The sequence below is a fragment of the Hyperolius riggenbachi genome, chromosome 3, assembly GCF_040937935.1.
Source record: "Hyperolius riggenbachi isolate aHypRig1 chromosome 3, aHypRig1.pri, whole genome shotgun sequence".
NCBI lineage: Eukaryota > Metazoa > Chordata > Amphibia > Anura > Hyperoliidae > Hyperolius > Hyperolius riggenbachi.
In genome coordinates, this window is record NC_090648.1 from 202,269,960 (window position 1) to 202,283,375 (window position 13,416).

General features: G+C 42.8%; 1 protein-coding gene across 2 annotated transcripts in view; it reads left to right on the plus strand.

Annotated features, from left to right (window-relative positions):
- ENTREP2 (endosomal transmembrane epsin interactor 2) overlaps positions 1 to 13,416 on the plus strand; it is a 978,998-nt gene that overhangs the window by 553,207 nt on the left and 412,375 nt on the right. For both annotated transcript variants that reach the window (XM_068272537.1, XM_068272539.1), the window contains one exon: positions 6,142 to 6,252. In XM_068272537.1, coding sequence (XP_068128638.1) covers positions 6,142 to 6,252 — 111 coding nt within the window. The remainder of the gene's footprint in view (positions 1 to 6,141; positions 6,253 to 13,416) is intronic.

Consider the following 13,416-nt stretch of genomic DNA (forward strand, 5'->3'; position numbering starts at 1 on the left):
CGTTAACAGTCCTTATAGCTGAAATCCAGTGATTCAGTATCAGCTGGAGCACAGGTCACATCTGTAGCTTGATACTGAATAGCAATTTAGCATGGCAGTCCATTACTGTAATGTATTTAGGTTTAGGCAGTTCATAGAGGCATATGCAAGCTACAATTTAGTACAAAGACATGGAAAAGCTCTTAGCAGTGGAAAAGGTTCTAAATCAGATGTTCTGTCTTTTTTTTTTTCGTACCATTCTCAGTGTTCTGGCGCTAGGAAGGCATTTAGGGGACTTAGATGCAAATTTAGACATTTCCTCTCCTTAGAAATGCATATAAAGTAGCTAGAGATATAATCCAGCCTAATCAACACTTTTATACCTAATACCTTCCAAATGAAGAATAATGGAAGGAATGGGAAAATGTTGCTGATGGTGGAAGGACTGGAGTCCTGTGAATGTTTCAATCCACTATAAATCGTCATTAGGAAAAATGTTATATATATATATATATATATATAGAGAGAGAGAGAGAGAGAGAGAGAGAGAGAGAGAGAGAGAGAGAGAGAGAGAGAGAGAGAGAGAGATTATATGTATCTATATCTATATATATATGTATACATAGAGAGAGACACACACACGCACACACACGCACACACACGCACACACATACGGCCCAGGAAATGTGTGGGCTGCATTAACCAGTAGTTTCGGCTGTAATAGCACCAGTGGACAGGAGGCACTGGACATAGCCTAAGTGAGAAGTCAGCCGGGACCGCAATCGAGAGAGGCAGGGTAAGTTACCAGGTAACAGTGTGTAGGTATATAGAAGTGTTAGGAGTAGTTAGGGGTAGGTTAGGCCTCGTTTACACTTAATCAGTTGGCACGCGTTTTTTTTTCTTCTCCATAGCAGTGCATTGTGAAAAAGATTTCAGTTAAAACTGTTAAGTGTGAACTGTGCCATAGGAAAACATGGGCAATACTTTGAAAATCAGTTGTCCTTTCAGAACAACTGATTAAGTGTAAACAGGGCCTTAATATTACACCTAGATAGCATTAAGATATTGTATTTACAATTCATAGCAGTAGGTTAGCATTAGGGGTTGATAGAGGGAGGGTAACTGTGAGAGGAAGGGCACCTAGTAGTAGAATATCAGCAGGATTGCAGATATTTTAATAGCGATAGTACTATGCACCCAAATTTCCCCAGCACCCTTTTTTTAATATTTACTTATACGCATACATTTTCTGGGGTTCACCAGCATTGACTATGCTATAGCCCATTGGGGGCTACCAAATGTAGGACCACAATGGCCTGCTTCAGATTTTCTTCCTTTGGTGTCCTGAAAGGAAAAATGGGTTTGAACGGTGCTTCTATTACACTCAAGTACAATAAAGTGAAATCTGTGTATAACTTTCAAGTACAGTGTGAATGTCCAAAACATAAAGGGAAAGTTCTGTGGAGGTTGTGGTGAAGAAGAAATTCCAAGATGTGCTAAATAAAGTTTCATCCTATTATTTCACCTATTTCAATTAACGTTCTAATACCATCTACCCCGTTTATTAAAATACTTTGTAATACTGCTGAAAACAGTGTTGTTGCTATTAGAAACAGTGTATGTCATGGGGGCCCTTAAAGGTATTTCAGAGGTCGTTTCATTTTATAGCCCTTCCTGTGTTAACGACAATAAGCAACAAATTGAAAGACAGCTCATAAATTATATTGTCTGTAAGGTTAACACTGAAACCCCTCAAAACAGTAATACAAACAATCTGTTGTAGGTAAGGTATAGAGTAGGGTGACCAAGCATCCCCTTTTGCCCGGACAGGTCCACTTTTTCCCTCCTGTCTGGGGCGTCCTGGCAGGTTTTAGAAATGTCCGGGTAGTAATGACGAGCATGAAGAGCCATTTGGGAGCCGAACGAACCGGCTCTTTAAAGGGAGCCGAGCCAGAAGAGCCGATGCTTTCTAAAGAGACGGAATTCCCATCACTAGACTGAGTCTTCGTCTGAGACTCAGTTTAGTGATGGGAATTCCGGCTCTTTAAGCATCGGCTCTTCTGGCTCAGCCGCTCAGCTCCCAAAGAGACGGCTCGTTTGGCTCCCAAACTGCTCTTCATTTCATGAGGCAATCAATCCCTGCTGTTCTGCTCCACCTCCGCCCCATCCACTGAGAGCAAATTTCAGAGCAGAGGGGCGGCGGCGAGGGGTGGAGTTACTTAGTCAGTGAAGTGAAGTCACGCTGGGCTGCTGTGGCCTGTGGGAGCAGTAATTTATTTATATAAGCTGTGACACAGACGCAGTGCAGAGAGTGCAGACTGCAGAGCAGACAGACAGGCCAGGGATCAGAGCAGAGAGCGACACAGACAGGGGGCAGTGCAGACTGCAGACAGATAGGCCAGGGATCAGAGCAGAGAGCGGAGCAGTATAGCAGGAAAAATGCCGAAGTGTAAGTGCAGCTTCACCGATGAACTGCAAAGAAAATGTCCCACATACCGTCCCGGTCGGGACAAGTGGGAGGTGGAGTGCACCATGTGTAAACCCGGTACATACGTCTCGGTATCCAATAAAGGTGCTGGGGATCTGAAAGCCCACATGGACATTGAGAAACATAAAAAACGCTGTGTGAGGAGAGAGTTCATCTGCAAAGTTGACAGAGTTTTTTGTCAGACCAGGAAAAACAGAGGATGATGTAAATGCAGCAGAAGGTCTGGAGGCCGTGCCGATTGTCCTCTTTTTTTGGAAATCAAAATATGGTCACCCTAGTATAGAGCCTGATCAGTGAATTAACTCTGCTAGGAGTACAGACAGACCTAGGAAACAGCTAAAGGAAGAGACAACAGATTTCTGCTAAGGAGCTGGGATTTATCTGCTATTCATTATGTTATGGCTTATTGATTTACTATTGCTACCAAAAAAGAAACTACATATAATTTAGCATTCTTAAAACAGAAGGCATTTGCATTTATCAGCTAATCATTATGTCATGGCGTATTGCTTTACTATTGCTACCAAAAAAGAAGCTATAGTACATATACAGTATTTTTGTGGTAAAATAACATAATAAACAAAATTACTTATTTTTTCAATATTCATTCATAGATTATTTAGTTAGTGTTTGCCCACTGTAACATCTTTCTTGTTTATCTTTAGGCCTGCCAGTTGTACAGAATGTTAGTTACTGAGAGTTCTATGCACACAGGGAGATATTGCTTGCTTGGCAGTTGGAAAAAGCCTTCATTTACCACAATGCAGTCACAGACAGTAAACTATCAGGATCATAGTAATGACATTACACTGTGGGAGGGGTTTCCCCACAATATCAGCCATACAGACTATCCAAATGATCCATTAAAGAAAAGGTAAAACTTTCTTGTGGGAAAGGGAGTATCAGCTTCTGATTGGAATTAATTTCAATCCTTGGTTACAGTTCCTCTTTAAAACAGAGGTCGTTTGCAAAAGATTTCTACTGAGGAGGAGATATGATTTATCTGCTGTTCATTATGTTATGGCTTATTGATCTACTCTTGTGACCAAAAATGATGCTACAGGGCCATGCAAAGGCCCTGTAGCCTCAGTGCCTCCCCTCAAAATGCACAGTAGTACCTATAAGTGGTGGGGGACCTTCCTCCCCAACCCTCCTGCCTTGCAGTGACATGTGACCCTCACCCCCCTGGCTATGGATGCTGCTGAAGACAGGAAGGGTGCCATTGAGGGAGGAAGAGGTCACTGTGGGTACTGGGGGAGGCAGGATCACTGCAGTGCTAATGCTGTGGGGAAGAGGTCAGTATGGGTCCAAGGTGGAGGTTGAGGTCACTTTAGGTGCAAGGTTAAGGGAGAGGTCACTGTGAATGCTGGGGGAGGGAGAGGTCATTGCTGCCAGGGAGATACCATCTTACCTGCTCCCACATAGCTGCAAGGATGGCTATTCTAGGAATCCTGTATGCAACCTCTTTACTCCAAAGTGTCCCAGATTGGGAGGAGCTTCCCGTGGGTGATAGGCAGGGATTCCCGTGTGTGGTGGGCGGAGCTTATCATGGCAGGGGAGGGGAGACTTACTTTTTGCAGCCAAGGTGGCCTTTTTATTGGTATTTCAAAAGGGGGGTGCCCCCTCCCCCTCTTCATGTTCCTGGCTACGTATAGTTTTGCATTTTTAAAACAGAAGGCATTTGTAATTATTAAGAAAGATCTCCCATCACTGATGAATATGCAAATAATTACTTTATGTCCCAAAAGCTTTTTATTAAAAAGGGATTTTGGGATCTTTTTAGTCTATTAAAAATGGTGTGGTCTATGAGTGACCATGAACTATCTGGTAGTAAAAGAGAGAAATTACAACCAAAAAAACACCTCTGCATCCTCACTGTAACATATAGAAGCCTGAATGTTCATTCCACATTATAATACACCCATCCATGCCCAAATCCTGCCTATTACTGCAATTCAAATGCACAGAACAAAAATAATGTGCTGGAAACTGCATAACTGTCCCTTTTTTTGGAGACACAGTCCCTCTTTGGGAACTAAATCTCTCTGTCCCTCTTTCTCCATCATTCGTCTCTTTTTCAGGACTGATGTACAGATCTCTGTAAATATATGTTTTTTTCTACTGAAAATGTGTTTAATGGGCTCCATCCTTTAAATTGATATTTCTTAATTTTACATATTGATATTAAGAAAAACTAGTAGTGATGATAGAGGGGACTAGTGTGGTTTGAATTCTAAAATTACATCTTTTGCTTATGAATTTCAGTGGTGTGTGTGTGTGTGTGTGTGTGTGTGGCTTGAGGTATAGCAGGGGTGTGATTAGAGGTGTGGCAACGGTGTGATTAGAGGTGTGGCAGGGGTGTGATTAGAGGTGTGGCAGGGGTGTGTCTTAAAGTGTCCCTCTTTCTCACCTCTAAAAGTTGGGAGGTATGGGACTGAGCAAACAGAAAATTAATTTGCTGCTATGGAGAGTCGGAAGAAAGATACAGAGTCAGGCCCTACCGTCTCAACTATTCTCCTGCAGAAAACGTTTAAACCATTTACCCAGAGAAAATAAGGCTTACATCATCTGTTTAGCGGTAGATGAAAAAAAAAAAAACAATATTACTGTATGTCAATCCTTGGACTGCTTTAATAAATAGTCTGATATGATCCAGATGACAGTTGCAAACTCTAGTATATACTAATAGCAAACATTTTAAAATTAAAGAAACACTATTGATTAAGCTTTAAACAGCTGATTAATTTTACAGTAGCTGAATTGTACAATGTGGTGCACAAAAGACTGGCCCAGCTGCCTGTCATGAGTGCAAGTATACAGACAGATGGCGGATGGTCCCCAAGTACTTCTTACCCTATCCCTGCTGTGTGTGTTCTACTTGGCCTTATTGAAGCCTGAGTTGCCTGCATTTGCTCTCATATGGGTAACACTTTCATATGGGAGGACATGCAGCAGGGATAGTGTAAGAGGTGCATGGGGCCCAGCGTCTGCCTGACAGGCAGCTGAGCCGGTCTTTTGTGCACCACTCTGTAGTACTTGTCCAGTGATCTGGTAGCATCCCAAGTATTCCTCCCTGGGGAGGCTTATTAGCATGCCTAGAGAATCTTTGATAATCTCTAATACTGATGAAATCTGTAAACCTACAAAGCCTGCACATAGGGACGGTCGGAAATGCCCATTTCTGATTCCGCGGAAATTCCAATTTATGCCAATACTGATTTCTGTTTTTCCAATTTCCGGATTTTCGATTTTCCAATTTGTGAGGAGTATTTTATTTGACAAAAAAAAAATGGATATTATGAACTCAGAAAAACGGAAACTTGTGATTGGTCTTAAATTACCGCAGTAATCTGACTTTTGCAGAAAAATTCTGTCTGTGATTGGGCTAAAAGTACTGAGTTGTGGTAAATCGTATTTACGATTTCTAAATTCTGATTTGAAATGATGGTTTTAATTCCGCGGAACTGAATGAGGATCCCTACCTGCACATACACATACGCGCGCTCACACATGCGCACACACACACACACAGACACACTAAATTGTAAATTGTATATAATTTATCTAGCGGAGAATATGATGGCATGCTTGTAATGCTGGTATGCTTTGGTTTTCGCATACCACATGAAATAATGCAATTTAAGCTCATTTTGCCATTTCTGATTTATTTTCAGATAACCTTTTTTATGCTGCTGTCTGCTGTGTGTGTCATGCTCAACCTAGCGGGTTCCATTCTCTCCTGTCAAAATGCTCAACTAGTCAGCTCTCTTGAAGGCTGTCGTCTGGTAAGTGCCTGCAGTGTAACCCATGTTGACCTGAATATTGGATATATTTCCTGCTCTATTAACTTCTGAATCTGGAGAAACTGTTGAAAATATAGCACTGTTTACAAGGTTTGCTGCACCTATAACAAAGCCTTAGAACAATTTAATGTATACGTTGTATTTTGCAGTAGAAGTAAAAGATTCCGCTTTACGCTTTCAATGCATTTGCTGTGCATTTAACATATTTGCTAAAGGATTTATGCATATATTTATTCTTGGTAATGAAAATAAGCAGTCTTCACACAACAGGAAGATGCAAAAAAAAGTACACACACATATATAAATCAAACTAGATCCCACTGAACCTTTGCTGTTTGTTGGTCCATCTATTAGGACTAATTCACAGCTCTACACACTGTTTAGATCTTTTTTTTTTTTTTTTTTTTTTATACTAAGAAATTGGTTTAATTGACTCTGAACTTTGTCCTCATCGTTTAAATTGATAAATGTCTTATTTTTTAATTTTAATATGAAGGAAAGCTAACTGCAACAGAAAGGAGAAGTGTGGTTTGAACTACATATTTTGCTTATGGATTCTTTGTGTTAGAGGTGTGGCAGAGGTGTGTCTTGAAGATTTCTTTATTCCTTAACCCCAAAAGGTTAGAGGGTATCATAATAATCTTTAGCAGGTAGCTGGATGTCACCTTTCCCACTGCCAGATCATGTGATACTATAGAGTATATTTAATAAAAAAAACCTTCACTTCATATCACACTACTTTAGAGAGGAAACCTTCAAGCAACAACGCAGAAATGTGCTAAATGAGCACAGTACGGTTTATTGATGACATGTGAGGTATTCCCTGCTCTTTCGCCATTCAGTGTACATCCCATGATATGTTTACATCAGATGATGCAGAGTAAGTACAGTACTGGGGATGACATTTTCACCTGAATATGATCAGTTGAGGCTGAAACAAAGAGCTCTATCTGTCTGTGATGTTTCTTACAATCCATTGCATGACACACTTCATAAAGTATGTCATTGCATCTGTATAAAAGAATCTCTCTCGCCCTGTTATAATGAAAAGCAGAAGTTAAATGAGGATGCAGGGTGATGTTAAAGTAAACCATTAGTGTCTAGTTCAGAAGAGCTACTTAATCAGTTGCAGGGCTACTGTGCAGAACATTTGCCCAGCAACTATCTACCACTTGCAGTGTGAACAGCAGCCATTACACTTTCACCTCAAGTTATCCACAAACCCCTACACATGTACAGGATGGAGAGACTTTCATGTGAAGTTGACTTTAAAGGGACTCCGTGCAGTAACTAAAATCAAAATCTGAATTTACCTGGGGCTTTCTCCAGCCCCCCATAGGTTGGGAGGTCCCTTGGCATCCTTCTGGCTCTTCTCCATGGCCCTGCTTAGAAATGGCATTTAATCGCGCATGTGCAGTACTGCCACGCCGGCCGCCGTGAGGACGCGAGGCGTTCGGCGTGGTGATGACTGATGTCATCTTTCAGGAAGAAGGAGCCCGACACTCGGGCCCAGTGTCGCTGGGAGCCATTTCTGAGCAGGGCCTGGGAGAAGACCCAGAAGGATGCCGAGGGACCTCCCGACCCAGGTAAGTTCAGATTTAGTTACTGCTCAGAGTCCCTTTAAATTTCCAAGGCCCACATGCAATTCACTTTTTCTCCTTAGAAAAATTTAGGAGAAAAGTGAATTGCATATGGGCCCCGGGCCCTTACTCAATTCACTTTTCCTCCTAAGCATTCTCCTGGGTAATAAGTTCACAACTTATCAATTAAATGCCTTTAAAGCCTCCAGCAAGCAAGAAAATAATTTTGGCAATACTTTCTCTTCTACTTTTTGGTACTTTTTCAATTGCAAAGTTCTGAAACGTTATTTTGAACATAAGATGAAAAGTGATCACATGGGAGAAAACTTAGGAGAAAAAGTGAATTGAATAAGGGTCCATGCGCCATATGCAATTCATTTTTTCTCCTGAGTTTTCTCCTAGGAAATAATTTTTCATTCTAAATTTAAATTAATTTTTTAGAACTTTTCAATACCAAAAGTACCAAAACATAGGTGAAAAAGTACTGTCAAAATTATTGTGAGTATTTGTTTGCTTGTTGGTGGTGTGAAAGGCATTTTATTTACAAGTTGTGAAAATATCACCTAGGAGAAAACTCAGGAGAAAGGGGGGAAAAGGGGCCTATGGCCCATACGCAATTAACATTTTCCCTCAGTTTTTTCCTAGGAGAAGATTTTTCAACTTCTTCTTAAAACATCTTTTCAGCACTTTGCAACTGAAAAAGTACCAAAAAGTAGATGAAAAAGTACTATCAAATTTGTTTTGAGTATTATTGTACTTGCTGGCAGTTTCAAATGCATTTTTATTAAGTTGAAAAATATCACCTAGGAGAAAAATCAGGAGAAAAAGTTAATTCTATATGGCCCATATGTTTAAATGTTCCATGAGCAAGGCCACTACTATGTATATTAAATTAATAAACCTGATCACTAATACTGAGGGAATATGCAAATCCATAAAACCTGCTTTATTAGGCACTGGAGCTACTTTGTAAAAGCGTCAAGCCCTTTTTTATTGTCCTTTTTCTGTATATGGTGATCTTACTTGCTACACCTGTAAGGCAATTTTAAGTTGCTGGGAGGACACCTATCCCATTCTACTACTCATAGAAATATATCCCTGCCTGCCTTGACACAGCATATGTCCCATACTTAAGACACATCTTGCCTTTGTGCTCTCCTTTTACTCCTTTGTACAATCCCCACCCACTCAATGTGCACTATGTGCATCCCATCTACACTGGAGACATGGTTCTTAGCTTATGGAAAAAGAAGCATGGGGTACAGCTCACTATCCCTGTACTTCCCCAAAGCTTATGTTTATGGAAACACAGCAGCTTTCATCATGTACAGTTTCCAGGGAAACAGGAGATGATTCCTACAAGCAGTAAAGAATGATTGGATAATATGTACTAAACTTCATTCTACTCCCACCCCCACATCCTTCTCCAAACAGCCTCATGTGTATAATGCGTTCTCCAGGGATCATGAGCTAATGGTAAGAAAGAGCAGTGATGGGTTGTCTAGGTCAGGAGACAAGAGAGAACAGTAAAGGAGATTTATCCCAGGTACATAGAGGAAATATTTGCTTCTTCCTGACTGTCCCATAACAGGTAATTTGGTGCGACGCATGGCCACCAAGATTTGGGTGCCCCAATAGGCTGTAATGTGAATTGCGGCTGTAGCTGTGCTCAGTAAGTAATTTAGGCGGCTGCAAAAGACAGTGCCAAAATTATGAAAAAAAAAACACCGTAATTCTTCCACCAGCAATAGAATTACATCTAACCCCACAGAACAACAGCTTCAGAAGGGGAGTAGTATTTAATGCCACCAGGAAATCTGCCACAGCAGGGTGAGCCATTTTTTCTGCTAACATCTTATGTGTTGTTCCTCCCATTCACGTGGCCTACCTGCACACATGGTCCACTCCCCTAACTTATCCTACCGTCCCGCCTAACTATCCTACCACCCCACCACCCTCTTTTGCTTTTCTCACTTCCCTTATGCCCCCTTACATCTGCTATTTAATCTTTCCTACCATCACTATTGTGTGTTCTCTCTCTCTCCTTTTTCCTATTTTATTTCCCATATTTCTCAACTTTCCAAAAAAAGTTGAGGGGGTAATGTCTGGCTTCCTGGATCAAAAGTTGGGGGAAGATTTGTTCCCCAAATTTCCAAGGAGGCCAGTTATTTACTTCCTACCGAAAGTCCATAAGTCCTTGGTGGATCCCCCAGCCCGGCCCATTGTCTCCAGGAGGAGTTCAGTGACTGAGCCCCTCTGAAGGTACCTGGACCATGCCCTTAGACCTCTGTTGTTCTTTGTTTCATCGTATCCGAAAGACACAACACATGTCCTTAAAATGGTTGATCAATTTAGGTGGCAAGACGGTGAAAGCCTTACAACCATTGATGTGGTAAACCTGTATAATAGGATACCGCAAGAGATAGGAGTGAGGGCTGTTCTTGAAATGCTACATACCATTAAGTTAGTGGAGCAACCCGAAAGCGAATTCTTGGCAGATTGTCTGAGATTCGTATTGGAACATAATGCATTTAGATTTGGTGACGTCTGGTATCCACAAATATCCGGAACAGCTACAGGGACATCTGTGGCCCTAACCTTTGCCAATATTTTTTTGGCCAAGTGGGAGGAGGAATACATCTATGGGAACAGCAATCCCTTTAGATGTGATCTGAGGGTGTGGTCCAGGTATGTGGACGATGTGTTGGTCATTTGGGGTTCCACCAGGGACCGTTTCAGTTCCTTCATGGAGTATTTGGAAAAAAATGACAGGAATATGTTATTTACGGGAGAATGGGGTGAAGACAGGGTCAATTTTCTCGACCTCACCCTGGAGGTTCACAATGGTGCATTAATTTCCAAGGGACATAGGAAGGATACGGCCACCAACTCAGTTCTCCATCATGACAGCTACCACCCCCCATGTCAAATCAACAATACCCTATAGTCAATTTCTTAGGCTTAGGAGAAATAACTCTCGGGATTCAGATTTTGAGATCCAGGCAGATGAGATGAGGAATAGATTTATTGAAAGAGGTTATGGGGTACAGGATCTTGAAGTGGCTCTGGAGAGAGCTAGCTCAATGGATAGAGGGGAGCTACTTAGAGAAGAGATGGTAGAGCAGGAAGATAGGTTTGTTATGTTCACCTATGGCCAATGGAGTCAAAGAGATCATAGCCAAAAATTGGTATATCTTGGAGCAGGATGGTGGCTTTGGACCTAAGATCCAACGACCACCCATTATGGCATACAGAAGAGGTCCTACCTTGGGATCACTGGTTACTAGGAGTGAGATTGTTAAACCTCAGACCTAATCATGGTTGAGAGCAAAAAAAGTTCAGGGATGTTATCCATGTGGGCATTGTCCCATGTGTGACCATGTTAATAAAACTAAAAATGTACGTTTGGAGACATTAACTTCCAAATTAAAGGTTTCATAACTTGTAGAACTGAGTTTGTGGTCTATGCCCTCCTGTGTCCCTGTTAGTGTTGGGCGAACACCTGGATGTTCGGGTTCGCGAACGTTCGCCGAACATGGCCGCGACGTTCGGGTGTTCGCGCCGAACTCCGAACATAATGGAAGTCAATGGGGACCCGAACTTTCGTGCTTTGTAAAGCCTCCTTACATGCTACATACCCCAAATTTACAGAGTATGTGCACCTTGGGAGTGGGTACAAGAGGAAAAAAAAGTTAGCAAAAAGAGCTTATAGTTTTTGAGAAAATCGATTTTAAAGGTTCAAAGGGAAAACAGTCTTTTAAATGCGGGAAATGTCTGTTTTCTTTGCACAGGTAGCATGCATTTTGCCGCCATGCAGTCATAAATGTAATAAAGATAAGAGGTTCCATAAACAGGGACCGGCAACGCTAACCCAGCAACAGCACACGTGATGGAACAGGAGGAGGTGCAGGAGGAGAAGGCCACGCTTTGAGACACAACAACCCAGGCCTTGCATGAGGACAAGAAGAAGCGTGCGGATAGCATGCTTTTTGCCGCCATGCAGTCATAAATGTAATAAAGATAAGAGGTTCCATAAACAGGGACCGGCAACGCTAACCCAGCAGCAGCACATGTGATGGAACAGGAGGAGGCGCAGGAGGAGAAGGCCACGCTTTGAGACACAACAACCCAGGCCTTGCATGAGGACAAGAAGAAGCGTGCGGATAGAATGCTTTTTGCCGCCATGCAGTCATAAATGTAATAAAGATAAGAGGTTCCATAAACAGGGACCGGCAACGCTAACCCAGCAGCAGCACACGTGATGGAACAGGAGGAGGCACAGGAGGAGTAGGCCACGCTTTGAGACACAACAACCCAGGCCTTGCATGAGGACAAGAAGCGTGCGGATAGCATGCTTTTTGCCGCCATGCAGTCATAAATGTAATAAAGATAAGAGGTTCCATAAACAGGGACCGGCAACGCTAACTCAGCAGCAGCACACGTGATGGAACAGGAGGAGGCGCAGCAGGAGAAGGCCACGCTTTCAGACACAACAACCCAGGCCTTGCATGAGGACAAAAAGCGTGCGGATAGTATGCTTTTTGCCGCCATGCAGTCATAAATGTAATAAAGATAAGAGGTTCCATAAACAGGGACCGGCAACGCTAACCCAGCAGCAGCACACGTGATGGAACAGGAGGAGGCGCAGGAGGAGAAGGCCACGCTTTCAGACACAACAACCCAGGCCTTGCATGAGGACAAGAAGCGTGTGGATAGCATGCTTTTTGCCGCCATGCAGTCATAAATGTAATAAAGATAAGAGGTTCCATAAACAGGGACCGGCAACGCTAACCCAGCAACAGCACACGTGATGGAACAGGAGGAGGCGCAGGAGGAGAAGGCCACGCTTTGAGACACAACAACCCAGGCCTTGCATGAGGACAAGAAGAAGCGTGCGGATAGCATGCTTTTTGCCGCCATGCAGTCATAAATGTAATAAAGATAAGAGGTTCCATAAACAGGGACCGGCAACGCTAACCCAGCAGCAGCACACGTGATGGAACAGGAGGAGGCGCAGGAGGAGAAGGCCACGCTTTCAGACACAACAACCCAGGCCTTGCATGAGGACAAGAAGCGTGCGGATAGAATGCTTTTTGCCGCCATGCAGTTATAAATGTAATAAAGATAAGAGGTTCCATAAACAGGGACCGGCAACGCTAACCCAGCAACAGCACACGTGATGGAACAGGAGGAGGTGCAGGAGGAGAAGGCCACGCTTTGAGACACAACAACCCAGGCCTTGCATGAGGACAAGAAGAAGCGTGCGGATAGCATGCTTTTTGCCGCCATGCAGTCATAAATGTAATAAAGATAAGAGGTTCCATAAACAGGGACCGGCAACGCTAACCCAGCAGCAGCACATGTGATGGAACAGGAGGAGGCGCAGGAGGAGAAGGCCACGCTTTGAGACACAACAACCCAGGCCTTGCATGAGGACAAGAAGAAGCGTGCGGATAGAATGCTTTTTGCTGCCATGCAGTCATAAATGTAATAAAGATAAGAGGTTCCATAAACAGGGACCGGCAAAGCTAACCCAGCAGCAGCACACGTGATGGAACAGGAGGAG